Genomic DNA, 24,129 nt, shown 5'->3' with positions numbered 1-24,129 from the left:
CCTATAGTAGTGCTCCCTACCTTTTTTGTTCTTGAAGCCAGGAATGAGACACATGGGGGCCAAAATGGGGAATATTATTACCATAGGGGCTAATTAAGGGATATTATTACTGCAGTGATGTATTTATTTTATTTTTTTGAGTATACTGTTTTAAATGGGGGGGCGGTCTTGTTACTGGGTTAGTGATACTATGTCGCCTTTTTTTCTCCATGTGGTGTAATGTAGAAGATGGGAAAAATTAAGTAATGCGTTCTGTAAGTGGAGCTCGAGATAACTGTTATTTGCTGCAGAGACGAGCCCTGGCTGGAAGAAGTGAAAAACAAAGATGAAGGACTTCACCTAGAGACGTCACTGGTGAGTCAGTGTGTTACCTGTACACTGACACTATACACTGCATACTCTATACAGCGGTCCTGTCTACAATGTCACCAGTGGTCACTGTACTACCTTTACATTATACACAGAGCTCCTGTGTATAATGTCACCAGTGATCACTATTACCTATACATTATATACAGAGCTCCTGTGTATAATGTCACCAGTGGTCACTGTACTACCTTTACATTATACACTATATACAGAGGTCCTGTGTATAATGTCGCCAGTGATCACTGTATTACCTATACATTATATACAGAGCTCCTGTGAATAATGTCACCAGTGATCACTATTACCTATACATTATATACAGAGCTCCTGTCTACAATGTCACCAGTGGTCACTGTACTACCTTTACATTATACATTATATACAGAGCTCCTGTGTATAATGTCACCAGTGATCACTATTACCTATACATTATATACAGAGCTCCTGTGTATAATGTCACCAGTGATCACTGTACTACCTTTACATTATACACTATATACAGAGGTCCTGTGTATAATGTCGCCAGTGATCACTGTATTACCTATACATTATATACAGAGCTCCTGTGTATAATGTCACCAGTGATCACTATTACCTATACACAGACACTGCATACTAAGTACAGATCTCCTGTGTATAATGGCACTTATGGTGATATTAGTATTGTGGGTTTTTTTTATTACTAGTATTATTATTATTTTCACTTTTTTGATCCAATGAGGTTCAAAATACCAAAGAGATCCTATTAAAACGTTAATTTTATTTAAATAAAGTTTAAAATAATACAAAAATTGCAGAGTATGTCACAGTAAGGGATATCTCCAGGAATCAGAATAATTACAAAGGATATAACTGAAAAAAGATGTAGATACACACTAAATATGTCTAAATAAACAACAGGTATTGTTATATTAGAGAAAAATTCCAATAATTATCAATTCAAAGTGTTATCTCATCATGCTCTACGTATTCAATAGCTGGTCTAACAGATGTTAAACAATGAAGTGGTTATCTATACAGATCTATCTCCCAGTATAAATAGGTATTGTATCATTTATATAATTTCTATTGCACTTAATGTCCACGGCATAATTAAACCATAACAAAATATGGCGATGCAAAAAGGCTATTTTCAGTATTAAAACACTGCAGTGATCTATATTCCAACCCTATAACCAAATCTACCACTTAATCGGGCTATGCATAAGGCTGGAGAACAAAGAAGGAAAACAGTGAAGTGCCTTTACCTTAGATATTTGTTGGACTCTTTTGGTAAAATTAGTATTATTATTAGTATTGTAGTATTCAGTCACTATGTGGTGGTAATATGTGGTCTGGACATGGTGTAGCGGTATTTGTCCCTTGTATGTGCTATTTGGTCACTTTGTGGTGGTAATATGTGGTCTGGTCATGGTGTAGCGGTATTTGTTCCTTGTATGTGGTATTATTGGTCATTTTAAAAATTGAAAAATAAATAAAAATATACCTAAATTGTATTGTATATTTTAACAAATATTGAATAGGTTACAGTAGAGTAGAGCCCGGCCAAAAGTGTCTACCTTGTTATGGTGGCGGCTTAAAAAATCTTTTGGCCAAAACAAAAGCTGCCGGCTATATGGGTGATCTGGTGATGGGAACTGTTAATGTGCGATAGGTGGTAAGTGGAGTTTTTCCAAGAGAGAGCGGTGGGACTGTGGACAGTTTGAGTGGTGGAGCCTGGGCGGGGTCAAAAGGGGGCCCCGAAAATTTTGCCAGTTTGGGGCCCCGAAATTTCTAGTGGCATCCCTGCTCGGCGCATTCAGCTCCGGAATCAGACAGTGTAGGGAGAGCTGCTGCTGAGATAGGGTCAGATTTGGGGATTTCTTAGTCAGTGTGGGGTCTACAATCCTAAACTACTCAAATCCAGCTAAACCAACAGTCCTTCTAGGGACTAATTCCGGAGTATATACAGTACAGACCAAAAGTTTGGATACACCTTCTCATTTAAAGATTTTTCTGTATTTTCATGACTATGAAAATTGTACATTCACACTGAAGGCATCAAAACTATGAATTAACATATGTGGAATTATATACTTAACAAAAAAAGTGTGAAACAACTGAAAATATGTCTTATATTCTAGGTTCTTCAAAGTAGCCACCTCTTGCTTTGATGACTGCTTTGCACACTCTTGGCATTCTCTTCATGAAAGAAGGAATATAAACCAGCTCACCCGTGATGCATAAACCAATCTTCGGGAGCACGGACCCGCTGTGTCCAGGTGTATAGAATCCAAAAAAGAAAAGAATGTCCAGCTTCACCAAATCCGTAAAAAAGAGTTTTCTTTATTCACAAACTTTTAAGCATAGAGGATACAGACTTCAGCACGAGCCATATGGGTAACAATCTCAACGCGATTCTGGAGACTAAGCTCCCTTAATCATGACCAATGACTTAATCATGATTAAGGGAGCTTAGTCTCCAGAAACACGTTGAGATTCTTACCCATATGGCTCGTGCTGAAGTCTGTATCCTCTATGCTTAAAAGTTTGTGAATAAAGAAAACTCTTTTTTACGGATTCGGTGAAGCTGGATATTCTTTTCGTTTTTGGATTCTCTTCATGAGCTTCAAGAGGTAGTCACCGGGAATGGTCTTCCAACAATCTTGAAGAAGTTCCCAGAGATGCTTAGCACTTGTTGGCCCTTTTGCCTTCACTCTGCGGTCCAGCTCACCCCATAACATCTCGATTGGGTTCAGCTCTGGTGACTGTGGAGGCCAGGTCATCTGGCGTAGCACCCCATCACTCTCCTTCTTGGTCAAATAGCCCTTACACAGCCTAGAGGTGTGTTTGGGGTCATTGTCCTGTTGAAAAATAAATTATGGTCCAACTAAACGCAAACCGGATGGAATAGCATGCCGCTGCAAGATGCTGTGGTAGCCATGCTGGTTCAGTAGGCCTTCAAATTTGAACAAATTCCCAACAGTGTCGCCAGCAAAGCACCCCCACGCCATCACACCTCCTCCTCCATGCTTCACAGTGAGAACCAGGTATGTAGAGTCCATCCGTTCACCTTTTCTGCGTTGCACAAAGACACGGTGGTTGGAACCAAAGATCTCAAATTTGGACTCATCAGCTCAAAGCACAGATTTCCACTGGTCTAATGTCATTCCTTGTGTTCTTTAGCCCAAACAAGTCTCTTCTGCTTGTTGCCTGTCCTTAGCAGTGGTTTCCTAACAGCTACTTTACCTTGAAGGCCTGCTGCACAAAGTCTCCTCTTAACAGTTGTTGTAGAGATGTGTCTGCTGCTAGAACTCTGTGTGGCATTGACTTGGTCTCTAATCTGAGCTGCTGTTAACCTGCGATTCCCGAGGCTGGTGACTCGGATAAACTTATCCTCAGAAGCAGAGGTGACTCTTGGTCTTCCTTACCTGGGGCGGTCCTCATGTGAGCCAGTTTCTTTGTAGCACTTGATGGTTTTCGCCACTGCACTTTGGGACACTTTCAAAGTTTTCCCAATTTTTCAGACTGACTGACCTTCATTTCTTAAAGTAATAATGGCCACTCGTTTTTCTTTACTTAGAATTTGTATTATGGCAAGAAAAAAGCAGCTAACAGTCTATTCAGTAGGACTATCAGCTGTGTATCCACCAGACTTCTGCACAACACAGCTGATGGTCCCAACACCATTTATAAGGCAAGAAATCCCACTTATTTAACCTGACAGGGCACACCTGTGAAGTGAAAACCATTCCCGGTAACTACCTCTTGAAGCTCATCAAGAGAATGCCAAGGAGTGCAAAGCAGTCAAAGGAAAAGGTGGCTACTTTGAAGAACCTAGAATATAAGACATATTTTCAGTTGTTTCACACTTTTTTGTTAAGTATATAATTCCACATGTGTTAATTCATAGTTTTGATGCCTTCAGTGTGAATGTACAATTTTCATAGTCATGAAAATACAGAAAAATCTTTAAATGAGACAGTGTGTCCAAACTTTTGGTCTGTACTGTAGGTTGCAGTGTTAGGTAGGCAGGGGAGTGTATGTCACTCTATACATATCAGTGCAAGGCCTGCAGGCACTGTATGTGTATATAGATATCATTGCATACATCAAGAGGGTCCATTCCATTACTGTCTGCTGCTACCTATAGCATATATTGACCGTATAACCTAGCCCCAGCTATAGTTGGCTAGGAACATTTTTTTTTGCCAGGTTAATAGAGGTTATTGTATTGCAAAGCAATCCAGAGCCCTTTTTTTTTCTCTCCATTTGATTTTTGACACTGCACGATACAGCCAGATCCTTTTCCTAGCATAGCGTGAAAATACAGCAATTTTAAAGGGGGCACAAAAATCACTTATGAGTGCACAGAAAAATCTTTCATTTTTTTGTGGTACGGTAGAGTAGAATTTTTTTTGTGTGTCTTACACAATTGCTTGACACTATTTTGCGGAACCCCAAAAATAATACATACAGGCCACATATTTTAGTGTGGTATATCTGTTAGGGCCAGCGTTTGGCACAGGTAGACCAGGCAGATGCCTGGGGCCCCCACCTACAAAGGGGGCCCCCTGCATCTGCAACCCCTGTATGAAGTGCCCAGAGGGTGTACAACAGTGAAGCAGCAGTCCCAGAGCGTCTCTCCCCCTCAGTGCTGTGATTTACTCATGTGGTCCGGAGCTCTGTGCTGTTTCCTGTAGGATCAGGTTTCACAGTCACATACAGCAGGGATCAGCATAGGCTCTGACCACAGTCACTGCTTGTAATCTGACAGGGTGACCTCCTGTCACTACTGTCTGGATGACACAAGGCAGGAAAATTGTCTGCTGTATCAGGGTATTTATTATATAGAAATAAATGATTTCCCACGTGAAACAATAAGGGTAAACTATACACATATATAGTACAGGTGTGCATAGGAATCAGCGTTTTTTGGTGCATTTTTTTTGCAGCCAAAGCCTGCTCTCTTGGCAGTAAAAACACTGCTTTCAAAACACCCATTTTGTAGGGTATGTGCAGAGGATCTGGAAATGGCAGCACCTTGGACGCAGCGGACATGTGCTGCGTCCAAAGTGCTGCCATGTTTTGAACACAGGTGATTCCGCGTGTGTTCATTGATCTGTGCGGAATCCCTGCATCCTATACATTGCAGGGGTAAGATTTCTCTTGTGGAGACTCGCGTCTACGCCAGATAACTTGGCATGCTGGGGTCTGGAGAGACGCGCCGCATGTCCGTCTCCGCAGGTGGGGTGCAGGTGATAGTGCACGCATAGTAGAGATGGGGTTTCTTGAAATCCCATCCACTATGCTGTAACATGTGGCCGCTGTGGGTTGGACGCTGCACAAGTACACAGCAGCCGACCTGCAGCGCTTTCTGATTGTGGACACACACCCTTAGAGCATTTGCTGTTTGGTTTTTACAGTATGCATTTTGTCTACAGTACACGTTTAATAAAGTTAGTGTTATTCACAAAAAAACGCAGCGAAAAACAACGTTGCAACATTTGCAGCATTTTTAAAACTTTTTCATTGCTTTCTGTGGGTGAAAAAAATTGCTGAAAGCGACACGCTGCAGTTGTGAAATTCAGTCAGGGGAAAATAAAAGGGTGTGCAGGAGATTTCTGAAAATCTCAGTTTTTGCTTGTGCTGTAAAATGCTGTAAACTTCTTATTTGCAGAAGAAAAAGCTGCAAAAATTCTGCATCTGAACATGGCGAAAAGCTGCTTTTCAAAGTGCCAGCAAAACATACGAGATTTCCGAAATCTCCTGCATGCGCTTGTTTTTCTTCTGACTGGATTTCAGAACTATAGCGCTTTTTAAACTGTAGCGTGTCACTTCTTTCAGTGTGTTTTCACCCGTAGAAAGCAATGAAAGAATAAAAAAGCTGCAGATATTGCAACGGCATTTTTCACTGCAATTTTTTAAGTGGTTTTGGTGAATTAAACTATTAGGTCAGTATTTGTAATGCAGAAACAGCAGTGGAACAATGAGGCTATGTGAACACGTTGCGGAATCTGCTGCGGATTTTTCCACGCAGATTCCTAAAACTCTGCAGGTAAGACATCCTGCGTGTTACCTGCAGATTTACGATGGAATTACCGCGGTTTTTGTGCGGTTTTCAACAGCGTTTTTACACCTGCAGATTCCTATTTTGGCGCAGGTGTAAAACGCTGCGGAATCCGCACAAAGAATTGACATGCTGCAGAAAATACAACACAGCGTCTCCGCGCGGTGATTTTCCGCAGCATGTGTACTGCGGATTTTGTTTTCCATACGTTTACATGGTACTGTACAACGCATGGAAAGCTGCTGCAGATCCACAGCAAAATCCGCAGCGTGTTCACATAGCCTGAGAAACACTTCACTACTTCCGTATTTCTCACCCTCCTGGTTTTGGCTTACACATACTGATGTGAAATACTGATCATATGAATGTGGTCTTAAACATACTGTAGACAAAGCAAACATCCTCACTCCAAAAAAAAAACTGAAAAAAGTGTGAAGAACACCACAAAACAAGCTGAAAATCAGGTGCATTGAACGCAACATTTTTACTGCTAATAGAAAAGGTTTTGGCTACTGAAAAAAATGCTGCATGTGAACATAGTCTTAGGGTATGTGCACACGCTGCGGATTTTGCTGCGGATCCGCAGCGGATTTGACGCTGCGGATCCGCAGCAGTTTTCCCAAAGTTTACAGTACCATGTAAACCTATGGGAAAAAAAAAACGCTGTGCACATGCTGCGGAAAAATCAGTGCGGAAACGCAGCGGATTACTTTCCGCAGCATGTCAATTCTTTGTGCGGATTCCGCAGCGGTTTTACACCTGTACCAATAGGAAACTGCAGTTGTAAAACCGCAGTGGAATCCGCAGAAGAAACCGCGATAAAATCCGCAGTGAAAACCGCAGTGGTTTTGCACTGCGGATTTTCCAAATCCGCTGCAGAAAAATCTGCAGCAGAATCCGCAACGTGTGCACATACCCTTACTCTGAAACGCTATGTCTATCTGGTGTGTTACATAGGTGTGCAGGTGACATCTCCTAAATTATCTGTACTCAGAGAGTTATCACTGCTGTCTCTGGTGTTACATAGGACTGCAGGTGACATCTACTACATTATCTGTTCTTAGAGAGTTATCACTGTATTATCTGTGGTGTTAAAAAAAAATTAAGAGGGGGTTGGGGGCAACTCTTTGTCTTGGGGCTTGGGCCCCCAATCTTTTCTGACCCTAGCAACGCCCCTGCATACAGCTAATAGTGGCAGACCTGTTGGCTGATATAAGGCCCCTAAATATGGGGGCCACAGTGTGAGCACTGGCTCCAGGCCCCTCCACCAACTGTATCCGCATCCTGCTCATGTACTGTAACCTAAATGTTTGTGTGATTTTACAATGTTAGCATTTGGGGCCCCACTTTAAATTTTTGCCTAGGGCCCTACTTTGTCTTAAACTGGCCCTGATATCTGTGACAAGCCTCATACATCCGTGTGCTAAAAATGTGGGCATTTTAGGCCGGTCCTAACCCCATTCATAAGGCAAGAAATCCCACCTATTAAACCTGACAGGGCACACCTGTGAAGTGAAAACCATTCCCGGTGACTGCCTCTTGAAGCTCATGAAGAGAATGCCAAGAGTGTGCAAAGCAGTCATCAAAGCAAAAGGTGGCTACTTTGAAGAACCTAGAATATAAGACATTTTCAGTTGTTTCACACTTTATTTGCTAAGTATATAATTCCACATGTGTTAATTCCTAGTTTTGATGCCTTCAGTGTGAATGTACAATTTTCATAGTCATGAAAATACTGAAAAATCTTTAAATGAGAAGGTGTGTCCAAACTTTTGGTCTGTACTTTGTACGTAATCACTATATTTATGTAATCCTTATACGTACTTATTAACCTGTGTATGTTAACATATACAAAAGTGTACGCACTCACACTATTCAATCATACTATTCCTTGTATTTTGTAGTTTGCAATAAAATTGCATTATATTTCAAGTATTAGCCTTTTTTAAAGCCGATCTGAACCTTAGTGTTAAAAACATGGCAAATAAAATTGCCAAATTCTGCTATAAATAATTGTGCAAAGAGGGAACCATCATACCATTAAAAAAGAGTGGATTTTCATGGGCCCATCCAGTATGTGGGTTCCAAGGCCTAATGGGGTGCATATGATGGACTATGCAGTAGGGCTGGCCCTGCTGCCAATGTGTAAAACAAAGGAGTATGGAGCACAAAATGCATATTGTGAAGTGGATTTTCAGGGGCACATCCACTATGTGGGTTCAAAGGCTTATTGGGGTGCATATGAATTGGTAGCAGGGCAGGCCTTGAATTCAATGCAACGCTTTTTCAGGAGTCCCCCCTGGACATCTTATCAGAGGGGTATTGTGGTACATCGTAATTCTTGGCAGCCCAGCCACTCACAGCATACACTACAACAGCTTAGGAGACCCACTGTTTAATAATGGCCCTTTAAGAAGATTAATGCCGCATGATGCACCAGTAAAAATAGGCTCTGTGACTTTTAGGGTGCGTGTCCACGGTCAGGATGGCCGGCGGTATCGCCGGAGCGGCGAAGCCGCTCGGCGCTAAGCCCCGCCCCCTTTCTGGGACGCGATCATGCCGGATGTGTACTGTACACATCCGGGATCATCGCACACCTCGCCATAGGACCCTGTGATATTACTTGCGGCGACGCAGCGTCGCCGCAGGTAGCACGGACATGCTGCGATCTGAAAAGACGCGCAGCATGTCCGGAGTCGCAGGGCCGCCGCGTGCGGGTTTCCACGCATAGTGGACACGGGATTTCAAAAAATCCCCTCCACTATGCTGGAACATCTGGACGCTGCGTGTTTGACGCTGCAGCGTCAATCACGCAGCGTTTACTTACCGTGGACACTCACCCTTAGAGTCCCTCATTCATAAATGAAACAAGATGGGTCTGCTTATGTGTCACACACCACATGGCCAGCTTGGGTTGTTAAATGTTACAATGACATTTCCCATTTGTAGTGGTTGAAAGCAATATTAAAGTTGAAAAACGCTTCAAAAACGCTGCGTCTGAACTAAGCCCAAGAGGACATTTTCGGTCTGCGGTTAATTATTTGGCCTTACAGGGAAGTCATGGTAACACAAGCCCCATTGAAGCCCTAAATAAAGACACATGACACCAGAGAATAATGTTGGAAGAAAATGGCCGTGGCGTTTATTTTGAGTTACTTGTAAAAATAATAATTTAATCCAATAACCAATGTTAAAACCATTTGAATAAATAAATAAATTAATACTACTCCAACTCCTTACCAAATCCACCCGAATTCAACGGGCGATTTTCCCAAACGCCTCACCTAAAAGGTGAGGCCCCCCCAAACGCCAGAGCCATTTTTCGATAATTGACTGAAAGTCCAAATTCAAAATGTCCAGGTCCACATCAGATAAGTGAACCGTATCCCCCCTGTACATTCCCGGGATAACTTCCTCTAATTCTAAGTGCCTGAAAGAGAAACTTTCGGTTAAAGGCATAAATTTCTCCAAACTCCTGTTGATTCTCTTACGGATTTTTTCAAGAAACACCATTTTACTGTTGAACCATAAAAATCTTGGTACAATCTCTGAAAAAACTAAAGTGGAATAAAAAAACTCAGTTTTTAATAAGGATATACAGTTAGGTCCATATATATTTGGACAGAGACAACATTTTTCTAATTTTGGTTATACACATTACCACAATGAATTTTAAACAAAACAATTCAGATGCAGTTGAAGTTCAGACTTTCAGCTTTCATTTGAGGGTATCCACATTAAAATTAGATGAAGGGTTTAGGAGTTTCAGCTCCTTAACATGTGCCACCCTGTTTTTAAAGGGACCAAAAGTAATTGGACAGATTCAATAATTTTAAATAAAATGTTCATTTTTAGTACTTGGTTGAAAACCATTTGTTGGCAATGACTGCCTGAAGTCTTGAACTCATGGACATCACCAGACACTGTGTTTCCTCCTTTTTGATGCTCTGCCAGGCCTTCACTGCGGTGGTTTTCAGTTGCTGTTTGTTTGTGGGCCTTTCTGTCTGAAGTTTAGTCTTTAACAAGTGAAATGCTGCTCAATTGGGTTGAGATCAGGTGACTGACTTGGCCATTCAAGAATATTGCACTTCTTTGCTTTAATAAACTCCTGGGTTGCTTTGGCTTTATGTTTTGGGTCATTGTCCATCTGTAGTATGAAACGACGACCAATCAGTTTGGCTGCATTTGGCTGGATCTGAGAACACAGTATGTCTCTGAATACCTCAGAATTCATTCGGCTGCTTCTGTCCTGTGTCACATCATCAATAAATACTAGTGACCCAGTGCCACTGGCAGCCATGCATGCCCAAGCCATCACACTGCCTCCGCCGTCTTTTAGATGATGTGGTATGCTTTGGATCATGAGCTGTACCATGCCTTCGCCATACATTTCTCTTTCCATCATTCTGGTAGAGGTTGATCTTGGTTTCATCTGTCCAAAGAATGTTCTTCCAGAACTGTGCTGGCTTTTTTAGATATTTTTTAGCAAAGTCCAGTCTAGCCTTTTTATTCTTGATGCTTATGAGTGGCTTGCACCGTGCAGTGAACCTTCTGAATTTACTTTCATGCAGTCTTCTCTTTATGGTAGATTTGGATATTGATACGCTGACCTCCTGGAGAGTGTTGGTCACTTGGTTGGCTGTTGTGAAGGGGTCTCTCTTCACCATGGAGATTATTCTGCGATCATCCACCACTGTTGTCTTCCGTGGGCGCCCAGGTCTTTTTGCATGGATGAGTTCACCAGTGCTTTCTTTCTTTCTCAGGATGTACCAAACTGTAGATTTTGCCACTCCTAATATTGTAGCAATTTCTCGGATGTTTTTTTCTGTTTTCGCAGCCTAAGGATGGCTTGTTTCACCTGCATGGAGAGCTCCTTTGACCGCATGTTTACTTCACAGCAAAGCCTTCCAAATGCAAGCACCACACCTAAAATTAACTCCAGGCCTTTTATCTGCTAAATTGAGAATGACGTAATGAAGGGATTGCCCACACCTGTCCATGAAATAGCCTTGGAGTCAATTGTCCAATTACTTTTGGTCCCTTTAAAAACAGGGTGGCACATGCTAAGAAGCTGAAACTACTAAACCATTCATCCAATATTAATAAGGATACCCTCAAATGAAAGCTGAAAGTCTGAACTTCAACTGCATCTGAATTGTTTTGTTTAAAATTCATTGTGGTAATCTCAATAACCAAAATTAGAAAAATGTTGTCTCTGTCCAAATATATATGGACCTAACTGTATCTCTCCTCATTAGAGCAGTAAGGTTAAGGGTACTAATTTTACCTAAGTCGTTACCCCCCAAATGCAATATTATTAAGTCCGGACTAGGCCAAATCTTCTTCAATCTTCGCATTTCGTCTAACAGTTCCATCCATCGCATTCCTCGCCTGCTAAACCAAAAAACTTGAAGGAAAGAGGGATTAAAAGAGAGATTTTCTGAATATGATCTCAAGCTTGCCCTTTTCTTAGCCCAAAAGACATAAGAATGCCCGATGATCCATACTGCTAATACACCTAAAAAAGGAACCAAAGATTAACAGGAGTACAAATCAGGGCGAACATACAGTTTGAATCTATTTGATTCCCATCTGCCTATGCTTTTTATCCTACTTTCTTGAAGGCCCGATCTAGCAACTTCCGTTGCCGCACCAATACGGAAAGAATGAGAGGAAATGTTTTGATCTGATACCTTCAATGCTTTTAAACATTTTTTAAGAATAAAATTAAATTGAAATATCGTTGCAGGGTCCCCATTAGGATGAATAAAAAAACGGACCATCGCCCTTGGGACGTAACGAAAGCCATCTCCTAGTGTTGGAAACCGGGCAAATGACTTTGTCCGATATAGCATTCAAACGTAAGGAGGAGCCTCTACCCATCTGGTCTGTTTTTGATTTTTTAATATGCAACATGATGTGAGAATCAAATAGCTTCACATCTTGAAAAAACAGACCAGAAGGAAAAGATTTTTTCTGGGAAACAATTTTGCTTACCCGTAGAGCCGCAAAAAAAGCTAAAGAAAAAGCTGTGGAAAAAAGACAAGCCTCAAATTCATTACTACAAACTGAAGAAAGGATAGAGCAAATGTTTTTGAGCAACTGAAACGAAATAGGGCGACGGTCGTCGGATTTAAAATTAGCTTTCTTAAAGCCCTTCTAAAACTGCTTAACCTGAAATATCTCCGACATAGGCCGAGCGCCCATCATTTTGAGAAAAAATGAAACTCCCGCAACATTCTTTGACAAAGCCGAGAAAGACAAACCTTTGAACACCATATGCTCTAAAAAACTAAGAGACATCCCGAGGGTACAATTTTCCTGAGGGTGATTCTTAGTAAAACAAAATTCTATCCATAGTTTCCATGCCGCCGAGTAGTCGGCCCATGTTCTATCCGCCAATGAATGAGCAATAAAGTGTGAAATTACTCCTGAATTATATTCCAAATCCAATGCGGGCAGGGAGCTCTGTTTTCTTCCGCTCCCAAAGACTCCCTTTCGGACAGGGGCAGCTGGCGGTGACAAACAGATGTAGATTTAACAGTGTGCTCTTTAGGCGAAAAGGAAGCTTTTATCCAAATATTAAACTCCAAGCAAAGAAACACGATCTGTCTAATAATTCTAGCTGCCCATTTATTTTTTGATGAAAGGGTATTAACAGCAAATACCAAACCTTGATTTCCAGACGAAAACAAAATACGCCTATCTTTCAAAAGATAGCCCCATAGCTGAAGACATAAAAATATCAAGAATAGATCCAAAACCGTCTGATTATTTACAACTCTGTTCACCTGCCAAGAAGGCGACCAAGGCTCTGAAGCCCAAGAAGTAACAAACAATATAACAAATCCAGAATCCCTATCAGATTGAAAGTATAGACCAAGTTTCTCTGCTGACACGAATGATGTCTGCCACATAGACCTACCATTAAAGTTAGCTAGGAATTTAGACCAAACCTTAAGGTCATCTTTTAAATCTCTACCAAGACGTATATGACTTTTAGGGGAGGAAAAACCAGCTGTAGTGTCGTATAGGCCTCTAGAGAAAACCCTGCCGATGGGGATAATTCTTAGTGCAAAATTTAAAAGACCTAATAGGGACTGCAATTCTTTCAAAGGAACTTTCTCCAAAGACAAACAACGGGATATTGCAGCTTGCAATTTAGACAATTTTTCTTGTGGTAAAGAGCAACACATGCTATGGGAATCGATTAGAATACCTAAAAACTAGAGTGAAGTACAGGGATAAACTGTTTTGTCTTTAGCAATGGGGACACCAAAATTACAACAAACTTCCAAAAACCTATCCAGAATAGCCTGGCATTTCCGCGAATTTAAAGGACCAATGAACAAAAAATCATCGAGGTAGTGAATCATACCACCTCCTGAAAATTTAAACTCAACTACCCATTGAAGAAACGTAGAAAAAGATTCAAAATAAAAGCACGAAAGAGAAAAGCCCATTGGGAGGCATCTATCGAAAAAGAATTTATTTCGAAAAGAAAAACCAAGGGAGTTGAAACCGTCCGGATTAACTGGTAAAATCCTAAATGCAAATTTTATGTCCGATTTTGCCATAAGGGCATCGCGACGAAAATTCCGCAATAAATCTAACGCGACATCAAAAGAAGTATATTGTACCGAACAAGGATAATCACTCACTTCATCATTTAGGGATTCACCTTTAGGGTACGATAAATGGTGAATGAGTCTAAATGACCCGCTGTCTTTCTTAGGGACTACTCCTAGAGGTGAAATCCTAAAGTTTTCAAATGGGGGGTATCAAACGGACCGGAAACCCTACCCAATTCCAGCTCGGTTATGATTTTTTCCTCCACTATGCGCGGAAATTCAAGCGCAGACGGCAAATTAGACACTGGCTTGCAGCCTGCACCCGAAAATGGGGGTACAAAAAATCCCTTTAAAAAACCATTAAACAAAAGGGAACTAATCTCCTGATCTGGATACATGTTTAGCCATGGGACCATGTTTTCCAGTTTCACTGGAGTCGATGCTTTTAGAAAAGGGTTCTCTGCTGTTATTCTGTTGGTTGCTTTGCATTTGCTTCTTAAAACATTTGGCCATTGTATGAGCGCCCCCACAGAAGGAGCATTCATGACGAAATCTACAATTCTGGGCCCATTTACATGATGCTTCATTATAGGCAAAGCACACTCCCTTCTTTACCGTGGGGATAGGATTCTGTCTATGGGATGGAAACCTCTGAGGTAGCATGAGGTTAATCCATAACCCCACATCCTTCGTACCCCACGATAAATTAGGGAACATTGATAGCTTCTGCCTGAATGATTCATCGTAGAGCAACCAAGCCATACCGCCAAAATTGCGATACGCTTCTAAGATGGAGTCTAAATGTTGGAATAACCCTGAGCAAAGGTGTGGAAACTTCTCCCCCAGTACAGCAGAGTAGATTGAGAACGCCTGAATCCAGTTATTAAATGATTTAACTGGACGAGATTTCTTTCTATCATCCAAATCCTCCTTCTTCTCAAATCTACCCTGCTGTTCCCTACCAGAAGGTAAAAGGGAAAAAATATCCACAAATGCTCTGCTCCATATCAATTCTTTCACCGCAGGGGTTAAATGAAAACCTAGCGGTGAAATATCACATGTAAGAGACTCTTTCACAAGAATCTCTGGCATACCTGGCTTCAAAACAGCTACCAGAATTGGTATCGTTACAAGAATATCTGGGAGCAGGAGAAAGAACACCACTGCCCAGGTATTCCTCCAACGCCTCCCTGACTAAATCCTTTACATTAATGGGGTTGACAGACGAAGTGACAATTAGGCTCCCACCATTTCCGTGAAGCCTCCGGTCCTGGGCGACGTGGGATTTAGCACTCAAGCCTGCTCCAGCAGGCGAATGCGCTCGGCGAGGAGGATGTGACATTTCTCCGCTGGATGCTCCAGTTTGGTCCATCCAGGATCTGGCAGCGGCAGATGCGGCGGCTGGAGAGCTATGGATGATGGACTCGCTGGCGCCGAGCTCTGAGTCATGCCATGGTCCCTGAACCGCCACGGCGCTTGTGCGGCCATAGCGGTTAGATGAGGCATTCGATGCGGCTGCAGGCACGGGGGATACTTCCGGATCTTCCCTTCTTGACACGCCGGACCCAGGTGCGATATCCGGCACTGGAAGATGAGACGTTATCCGGCTTCTCTGGAGATCTCGCGGCGGACTCCGGGATTTCCGCCGCGACAACTTCCGGTTGCTACTGCGCGTCGGCAGATCAATTTCCGGCGCCAGGGAAGGCGGAGGCGATGGAGAATAAGTCACTCTCGCTCTCCGATTCCTGGTTGAATTTCGGCTTGACCTCGCCGGCGTCGGGGGAGCTTCGTCATGCTGAGAGGAAGGTGACAGCCTAGGCGCTGGAGAAGCCGGCACCTCTATACTAGAGGTAGGTTTTATAGCTGGCCTCATCGCCAGGCAACTCCGCAGCCAGTCGGTGCCGCCCTCCGCTTCAGCGCTCTGGATCAGCTGCTGTAGAAGGGGATCCATCAGCTGTCTTCTGTCTTCATCAGGTGACTGAGCGACAGCTGATGGAACAGCTGATTATATAGAGGAAAATCTTCCCGCACTTTCCCTATAAGCCAATCATATTTCGTAAAAAGTGCGGGAATAAGAACTAGTTAAAACCAGAAAGAACCTGCTCACGCAATAGCGCAGCTTACCAGATAAATTAACCCTTTCTAGAAAAACTTCTGTACCTCAGAAAGCTTAACAGAACTTTTGTCTTTTAATAGTATAAACTGCTCCAAATTGATGACATGGGGAGGGGCTGTGTTATCATGTGACCCCCTTCGTAATTTTCAAAGGGGGGGCGGGGCGTCCATTAACCTGCTAAGGATGTGCCTTGACATATTTCCAATCAAAACCCGGTTTGGTTTCGTTTTAGTGTATTTTTTGTGGCACCGGAAAAATAGCATGAATCTCGAAAAAAAATGATTACAGCTGTGACCTAGGACTCAGAAATGCTTCCAGGGGCGATCCCTATGATGTCCCTGTGTCATTTGAGCAGTGTTTCCATCATTTTCAGACGTTTTTAGACCTTAAAAGGACCCCCGGGGGGATCGCGGTAAAAATACTCGGGTTTCCCATAGACTTTACATTGGGCTCGTTGCTCGAGTCGAGTACCAGAGTATTCCAATTTGCTCGACCCGAGCAACGAGCACCCGAGCATTTTAGTGCTCGCTCATCGCTAGTGCGTACCTGAAGAGCTGGTTGATGCCAGTTCAGTAGATCCATTTGTGACCTGAGGGCAATTATTTTCCAGCTGTGGGCAGGAATTGTTACTGACATGCTCATGTTTTACAAGCAATTCTGCTGCACTTGATAGAGGGATGGGATGGCTTATTCCCAATTCATCTTGTGCCTCCTGCCTCCTTAAAGCTGCCTGGAGACAAAATTAACAAAAAGTGAGAAAATACCTAGAGTTTAGTAACAGTGCAGGTTCTGCATCTGAAGGTCATAATGAAATACACTACGACTGTAGAAAAAGACATGGACCGCACATCCAAAAATGATACATTCATCTAATGCCTCTAGGCATAAATGTATAAAACTGACCATGAGGTCCTTAGACTAACATGCTAATCAGACTGTAGGAAGCCCACTACCACGTAGGCATTAGATCAATGTATGATTTTTGCATGTACAGTCCATGTCTTTTTCTACAGCTATTTCTTAATGAAATACAGAGAAAAAATAACAGGATAAATAATAAAAGTAAAGTAACAAACATCAAAAGAAACCAAGTTAAAAACGCACTCCACTAAATAGTACAGCACAGCATATAGTGGCGACTAGGGTTGAGCGAAACGGATCGGTCATTTTCATAAGTCGCCGACTTTTGGCAAAGTCGGGTTTCATGAAACCCGACCCGATCCCTGTGTGGGGTCGGCCACGCGGTACGCGACTTTTGCGCCAAAGTCGCGTTTCAATGACGCTAAAATCGCCATTTCTCAGCCAATGAAGGTGGACGCAGAGTGTGGGCAGCGTGATGACATAGATCTCAGTCCCCACCATCTTAGAGAAGGGCATTGCAGTGATTGGCTTGCTTTCTGCGGCGTCACAGGGGCTATAAAGGGGCGTTCCCGCCGACCGCCATCTTACTGCTGCTGATCTGAGCGTAGGGAGAGGTGCCGCTTCGTCAGAAGCAGGGATAGTGTTAGGCAGGGTACATTCACCCCCAAACCGCTTGTGCTGTAGCGATTTCCACTGTCCAACACCACCTTTTGTTTGCAGGGACAGTGGAAGCTAAATTTTTTTTTCCTCAGCGCTGTAGCTCATTGGGCTGCCCTAGAAGGCTCCCTGATAGCTGTGTTGCTGTGTGTACGCCGCTGTGCAAACCAACTGCTTTTTTCAAAGCACAAATCCTGTTGTTCCGTCCTTTCTGCACAGCTATCTTGTTTGTTTGTTCACACTTTAGTTTTTTTTTGTGCAGCTGTCCACTCCTTGTTATTGCTGCCTGTCATACCTTGCTGAGATTACTGCAGGGAGTTAGTAATTGTAGGACAGTCCCTGAGAGATTAAGATTGGCATTTCTGCTTGAGTGCCGGTCCTGTGTGTGCCATCTGTCTCAAATTATTGGGGCACAGAAAACCTAGTGTGTCATACTGGGAATTTTTTTTTTTTTTAATTCTCCCTGAAAAAAAAAAAAATAGTGGGAGATTAAGATTGGCATTTCTGCTTGAGTGCCGGTCCTGTGTGTGCCATCTGTCTCAAATTATTGGGGCACAGAAAACCTAGTGTGTAACATTGGGCCTGATTTTCCTTTCAGTGTCAGCCACCTATATAAATATATAGTGTATAGTGTAGTGTATAGTGTATAAATCCTACAGAAATTTGAGTTCACCTTATAAGTTGTTTTACAGTAACAAATACCGTTACTTTGGTTACGTTTTGCAAACAATGAGGAAGTCTGGTGGAAGAGGTCGTGGCCATGGGCGGTCATTGTCAGCTGGTAATGATGGTAGTGGTGGTGGAGCATCAGGTGGTCGTGGTAAAAGCAATACAGCACCTAAGTCTCGAGTTGTTGAGCCAGGTTCGTCGTCTGGCTACACAAGGCCTCGAACGCTCCCTTTTCTGGGAGTAGGAAAACCGCTTTTAAAGCCGGAGCAACAAGAACAAGTTTTGGCTTTCCTTGCTGACTCAGCCTCTAGCTCTTTTGCCTCCTCTTCTGAAAGTGCTAAATGTAAAAGCAGTGCGTCGTTAGTGGATGTTCACGGTCAGGGACAAGTCGCTTCCTTGTCTTCTTCACCCAGAACAAGAGAGAAGGATGCGTCAGGCGACACAACGGGTTACTCCATGGAGCTTTTTACACATACCGTTCCTGGGTTAGACAGTGAAACAGTTAACAGGCCATGCCCATTAGAAGTTGAATCGGACATGGAGTGCACAGATGCACAGCCACAGCCAGATTACTATGCTGTTCCTTTGACTTAGACCAGAACATTGCCCTCACAGTGTACTGAGCCAGAATCAAACCCAGCGGAGACTATGGTGCCCCGTCACGAACGCTATACCACCGGCTTACACAGTGACACAGACGAATTTGCACACGAGATAGAAGAGGAGGTCATAGATGACCCAGTTGTTGACCCCGATTGGCAGCCATTGGGGGAACAGGGTGCAGGCGGCAGTAGTTCTGAAGCGGAGGAGGAGGAGCCGCAGCAGGCATCAACATCACAATAGGTTCCATCTGCCGGGCCTGTATCTGGCCAAAAACGCTTGTCAAAACCAAAACCAGTTGGAGGACAGCGTGGCAATCTGGTTAAAGAAGCTCAGTCTGCAATGCCTGAAAAGGTATCCGATAGTAGAAAGAGTGCAGTCTGGCATTTTTTTTAAACAACATCCAAATGATCAGCGCAAAGTCATCTGTCAAAAATGTTCAACTACCTTAAGCAGAGGTCAGAATCTTAAAAGTCTAAATACAAGTTGCATGCATAGACATTTATCCACCATGCATTTGCAAGCCTGGACTAACTACCAAACGTCCCTAAAGGTTGCAGCACCCTTGGCCAATGAAGCTAGTCAGCAACGCTACATCCCTTCCCTCACTGTAAACCCACCATTTCCCGCACCACCTGCAGTATCTGTGCAGCTTTCGTCGCCAGGCCAAAGCAGTCAGGAAATCACCAGGTTAGTAGTAGGAAACACTGCATATAGGGCACCGGCAAGAATACCATCTCCAACCCTCTCTCAGTCACCCATGTCCACCGGCACCCCCGCTAGTTCCACCGTATGCAGCTCTCCAGTCCAGCTCACCCTACATGAGACTCTCGTTAGGAAAAGGAAGTACTCATCCTCGCATCCGCGTACACAGGGTTTGAACGCCCACATTGCTAGACTAATCTCATTAGGGATGATGCCCTACCGGTTAGTTGAAAGCGAAGCTTTCAAAGCACTGATGGACTACGCTGTACCACGCTACGAGCTACCCAGTCGACACTTCTTTTCGAGAAAAGCCATCCCAGCCCTCCAACAGCATGTTAAAGACCGCATCGTCCATGCACTCAGGCAGTCTGTGACTACAAAGGTGCACCTGACAACAGATGCATGGACCAGTAGGCATGGCCAGGGACGTTACGTGTCCATCACGGCACACTGGGTGAATGTGGTGGATGCAGGGTCCACAGGGGACAGCAATATTGGGACAGTTCTGCCTAGCCCACGGTCTAGGAAACAGTTGGCTGTAGGCGTTGGCCCCCCCTCCTCCTCCTCCTCGTCCTCCTGCAGAAGCGAGAGCTCGTCCACAGACCGCAGTCACACAACCACTCCATCCGCAGCTGCCACTGTTGCACACCAGGTGTGCCATTATGGGACAGCTAGTGGCAAGCGTCAGCAGGCTGTATTGGCAATGAAGTGTTTGGGCGACAACAGACACACCGCAGAAGTTCTGTCCGAGTTCTTGCAGAACGAAACCCAGTCATGGCTGGGCACTCTACATCTTGAGGCAGACAAGGTAGTGAGTGATAACGGAAGGAATTTCATGGCTGCCATAGCCCTTTCCCAACTGAAACACATTCCTTGCCTGGCTCACACCTTAATCCTGGTGGTGCAGTGCTTCCTGAAAAGTTATCCGGGGTTACCCGACCTGCTCCTCAAAGTGCGCAGACTTTGCTCGCATATCCGCCGTTCGCCCGTACACTCCAGCCGTATGCAGAACTATCAGCGGTCTTTGAACCTTCCCCAGCATCGCTTAATCATCGATGTTGCAACAAGGTGGAACTCAACACTGCACATGCTTCAGAGACTGTGCGAACAGAGGCGTGCTGTTATGTATTTGTGGGAGGATGCACATACACGGGCAGGCAGTTGGATGGCAGACATGGAATTGTCAGGTGTGCAGTGGTCGAAGGTACAAGACCTGTGTCAAGTCCTTCAGTGTTTTGAGGAATGCACACGGCTGGTTAGTGCAGACAACGCCATAATAAGCATGAGCATCCCCCTAATGCGTCTGCTGATGCAAAGTTTGACGCACATAAAGGAGCAGGCGTCTGCAGCCAAGGAAGAGGAAAGCCTTGATGACAGTCAGCCATTGTCTGGTCAGGGCAGTCTACAGAACGAGGTAGCGGGCGAAGAGGAGGAGGACGAGGAGGATGATGGGGATGAGTATTTTTTAAATGAGGAAGCTTCTCCGGGGCCAATGGAAATTGCTGGCGTGGCAAGGCCGGGTTCAGGTTTTTTGAGGGAGACAAGTGACGTAGATTTGCCTGTAACTGCCCCTCAAACCAGCACAACCGCAGATTTGACTACTGGAACTTTGGCCCACATGGCGGATTATGCCTTACGTATCCTCAAAAGGGACCCACGCATTATTAAAATGATGACCGATGACGATTACTTGTTGGCCTGCCTCCTTGATCCTCGCTATAAAGGCAAATTGCAAAATATTATGCCACATGAGAACCTCGAACAAATATTAGCAACCAAACAAGCAACTCTTGTAGACCGTTTGATTCAGGCATTCCCAGCACACAGCGCCGGTGATGGTTCTCACACGAGCTGCAGGGGGCTACAGGGCAGAGGTGTTAGAGGTGCACAAATCAGAAGTGGCGTTGGACAGAGAGGTTTTCTGACCAGGTTGTGGAGTGATTTCGCAATGACCGCAGACAGGACAGGTACTGCAGCATCTATTCAAAGTGACAGGAGACAACATTTGTCCAGTATGGTTACTAACTATTTTTCAGCCCTTATCGATGTTCTCCCTCAACCGTCATTCCCATTTGATTACTGGGCATCCAAATTAGACACCTGGCCTGAATTGGCAGAATATGCATTGCAGGAGCTTGCTTGCCCAGCACCTAGTGTGCTAGTGTGCTATCAGAAAGAGTATTCAGTGCTGCTGGTTCAATATTAACCGAAAAAAGGACTCGTCTGGCTACCCAAAATGTTGCAGCAGCTGTTTGTCCAGCATACGACATGTTTACACCTCCCTAAATGGGAAAACTCCCCCCACGGGGCCGCGGTCTCGCCACTTGGCGCAAGCACCCGTTAGAGTGCCGTTTGTCTGAAGAGGTGGGTGTGCCCGCTTTAGGTCGACGGCACTGCCACTGGGTCCCTCATAGTACAATAAAGTGTCTCTGGCGGTGGTGGCGCGCAACCAACGTCAGACACACCGTTGTAACATGAGGGGCCCTGGGCCTGTTCCGCCGGCCACAAGAGAGTTCCCCCCCCCAGCTCAAACTGTGCTGTACCACGTGCAAAATTATCTCTCACAGCTCCAACAATGTTTAGTCTATGTGCTGACATCCTTCAATGCCTGGCACTGACAATACCAATTTGTTGACATGTATGATGCTAGTTAAAATAGTCAGGGTCAGTGTCCTATATTGACACCAGTAAATACTTAGTGCCAAATTACTATGTCTGAAACTCAGCAGAGGAGCCCACCTCTGTACCTAAGTATGCCACACTTTTCTTTTTTTGTTTTGTTGTTTTGCGAGACATTAACATCTATTTATTTTTTGGGAGTACTAACTGTGTCAGACACTCCTTCCAATCGTCCTCCGCTGACCACACCAATGCTGCCTGTGTACCCCTGCGAGATAACTCTAAGAGCCTTGAGCCTATTTTTATTTATTTTAGGCCTAGTAAGTCAGTCTGCGGTCCCTCCTTGCAATCGTCCTCCGCTGTCCACACCAATGCTGCCTGTGTACCCCTGTAACCAATTTAAAACTGCATAGAGCCACCTTTTTTAGTTAACACATACTACCTTTGTCTGTCTGCGCCCCTAAATCACGCTGTCCTCCACTGAAAAAGCTGAGCTTCAACCTTCAGGCTCTCATTAAGTATTTTTAAATGTAACACTACAGTTGCCATACTACTTGGGTTGGGGCCTAGTAACGGTGTTCTCCTCCTCCTTGGTGTTCTCCTCCAGGTTTCCTTGTCTGAGCTTCAACCTTCAGGCTCTCATTAAGTATTTTTAAATGTAACACTACAGTTGCCATACTACTTGGGTTGGGGCCTAGTAACGGTGTTCTCCTCCTCCTTGGTGTTCTCCTCCAGGTTTCCTTGTCTGAGCTTCAACCTTCAGGCTCTCATTAAGTATTTTTAAATGTAACACTACAGTTGCCATACTACTTGGGTTGGGGCCTAGTAACGGTGTTCTCCTCCTCCTTGGTGTTCTCCTCCAGGTTTCCTTGTCTGAGCTTCAACCTTCAGGCTCTCATTAAGTATTTTTAAATGTAACACTACAGTTGTCATACTACTTGGGTTGGGGCCTAGTAACGGTGTCTGCCGCTCCTTGGTGTTCTCCTCCGGGTTTCCTTGTCTGAGCTTCAATCTTCCGGCTCTCATTAAGTATTTTTAAATGTAACACTACAGTTGCCATACTACTTGGGTTGGGGCCTAGTAACGGGGTCTGCCGCTCCTTGGTGTTCTCCTCCTCCTTGGTGTTCTCCTCCTCCTTGGTGTTCTCCTCCGGGTTTCCTTGTCTGAGCTTCAATCTTCCGGCTCTCATTAAGTATTTTTAAATGTAACACTACAGTTGCCCTACTACTTGGGTTGGGGCCTAGTAACGGTGTCTGCCGCTGCTTGGTGTTCTCCTCCACTGAACAAAGCAGTGTCGCCTGTTTCCTACTGTTAGCAATTTAGAACTGCATTTATCCTAGTTACTCTTTTGGCCCTACTCACTGTGTCAGCCTCTCATTACAGTGGTCCTCCACTGAACAAAGCAATGCCGCCTGGTTAGTCCTGTTACCAATTTTGAACTGCATTTAGGCCACTCTAATATTTGGGCCTAGATCTGTGTTTCCTCCTCATCCTGCCCATTGCCCAGCCACTGCTAGGATTAGCCCGCTGGTACATTGACCCAGACCACTACATTCCCCTTGCACTCTACACAGCCTGAATCTGACCCTACTGAAAGTCAGGTTCCTCTTCCCGCATACTATACCACCTTACACTGGGACAAAGAGGAAGGTGCAGGTGAAAGTGCAGGTTCCTTCATCAGGTGGGGGGCACACTCGTTGACGACGTCACTGGCACAGGGCCCCTCATAGTACGCAAAGTGTCGCTGCCGGTGGGAGGTGCCCCCGCCGTGCAAACACACCGCCGTACTGTGAGGGGCCCTGTGCCAGTGCCAATGCGAACGAGTGGGACCCCCTGCTTGCTCAGGATCACAGCACTTGCAACGTTGCAATACTTACCTCTAACTGCTCCACCGCCGTGACGTACTCCACGTT

General features: G+C 44.3%; 2 protein-coding genes across 3 annotated transcripts in view; one reads left to right on the top strand and one right to left on the bottom strand.

The window, feature by feature from the left end:
* Positions 1-24,129, top strand: part of CDK15 (cyclin dependent kinase 15) — a 550,498-nt gene that overhangs the window by 179,118 nt on the left and 347,251 nt on the right. The gene's annotated exons all lie outside the window — the stretch shown is intronic.
* LOC143784180 (doublesex- and mab-3-related transcription factor 1A-like) overlaps positions 1-24,129 on the bottom strand; it is an 85,170-nt gene that overhangs the window by 51,059 nt on the left and 9,982 nt on the right. The window contains exon 2 of one of the 2 annotated variants that reach the window (XM_077272101.1): positions 16,652-16,835. In XM_077272101.1, coding sequence (XP_077128216.1) covers positions 16,652-16,835 — 184 coding nt within the window. Of the gene's footprint in view, positions 1-15,237; positions 16,020-16,651; positions 16,836-24,129 lie in introns of those variants that run through there. The other variant, XM_077272100.1, reaches the window with a different exon arrangement.

The sequence above is a fragment of the Ranitomeya variabilis genome, chromosome 7 (genome assembly GCF_051348905.1).
Source record: "Ranitomeya variabilis isolate aRanVar5 chromosome 7, aRanVar5.hap1, whole genome shotgun sequence".
NCBI lineage: Eukaryota > Metazoa > Chordata > Amphibia > Anura > Dendrobatidae > Ranitomeya > Ranitomeya variabilis.
This window is presented reverse-complemented; position numbering and strand designations above follow the sequence as displayed.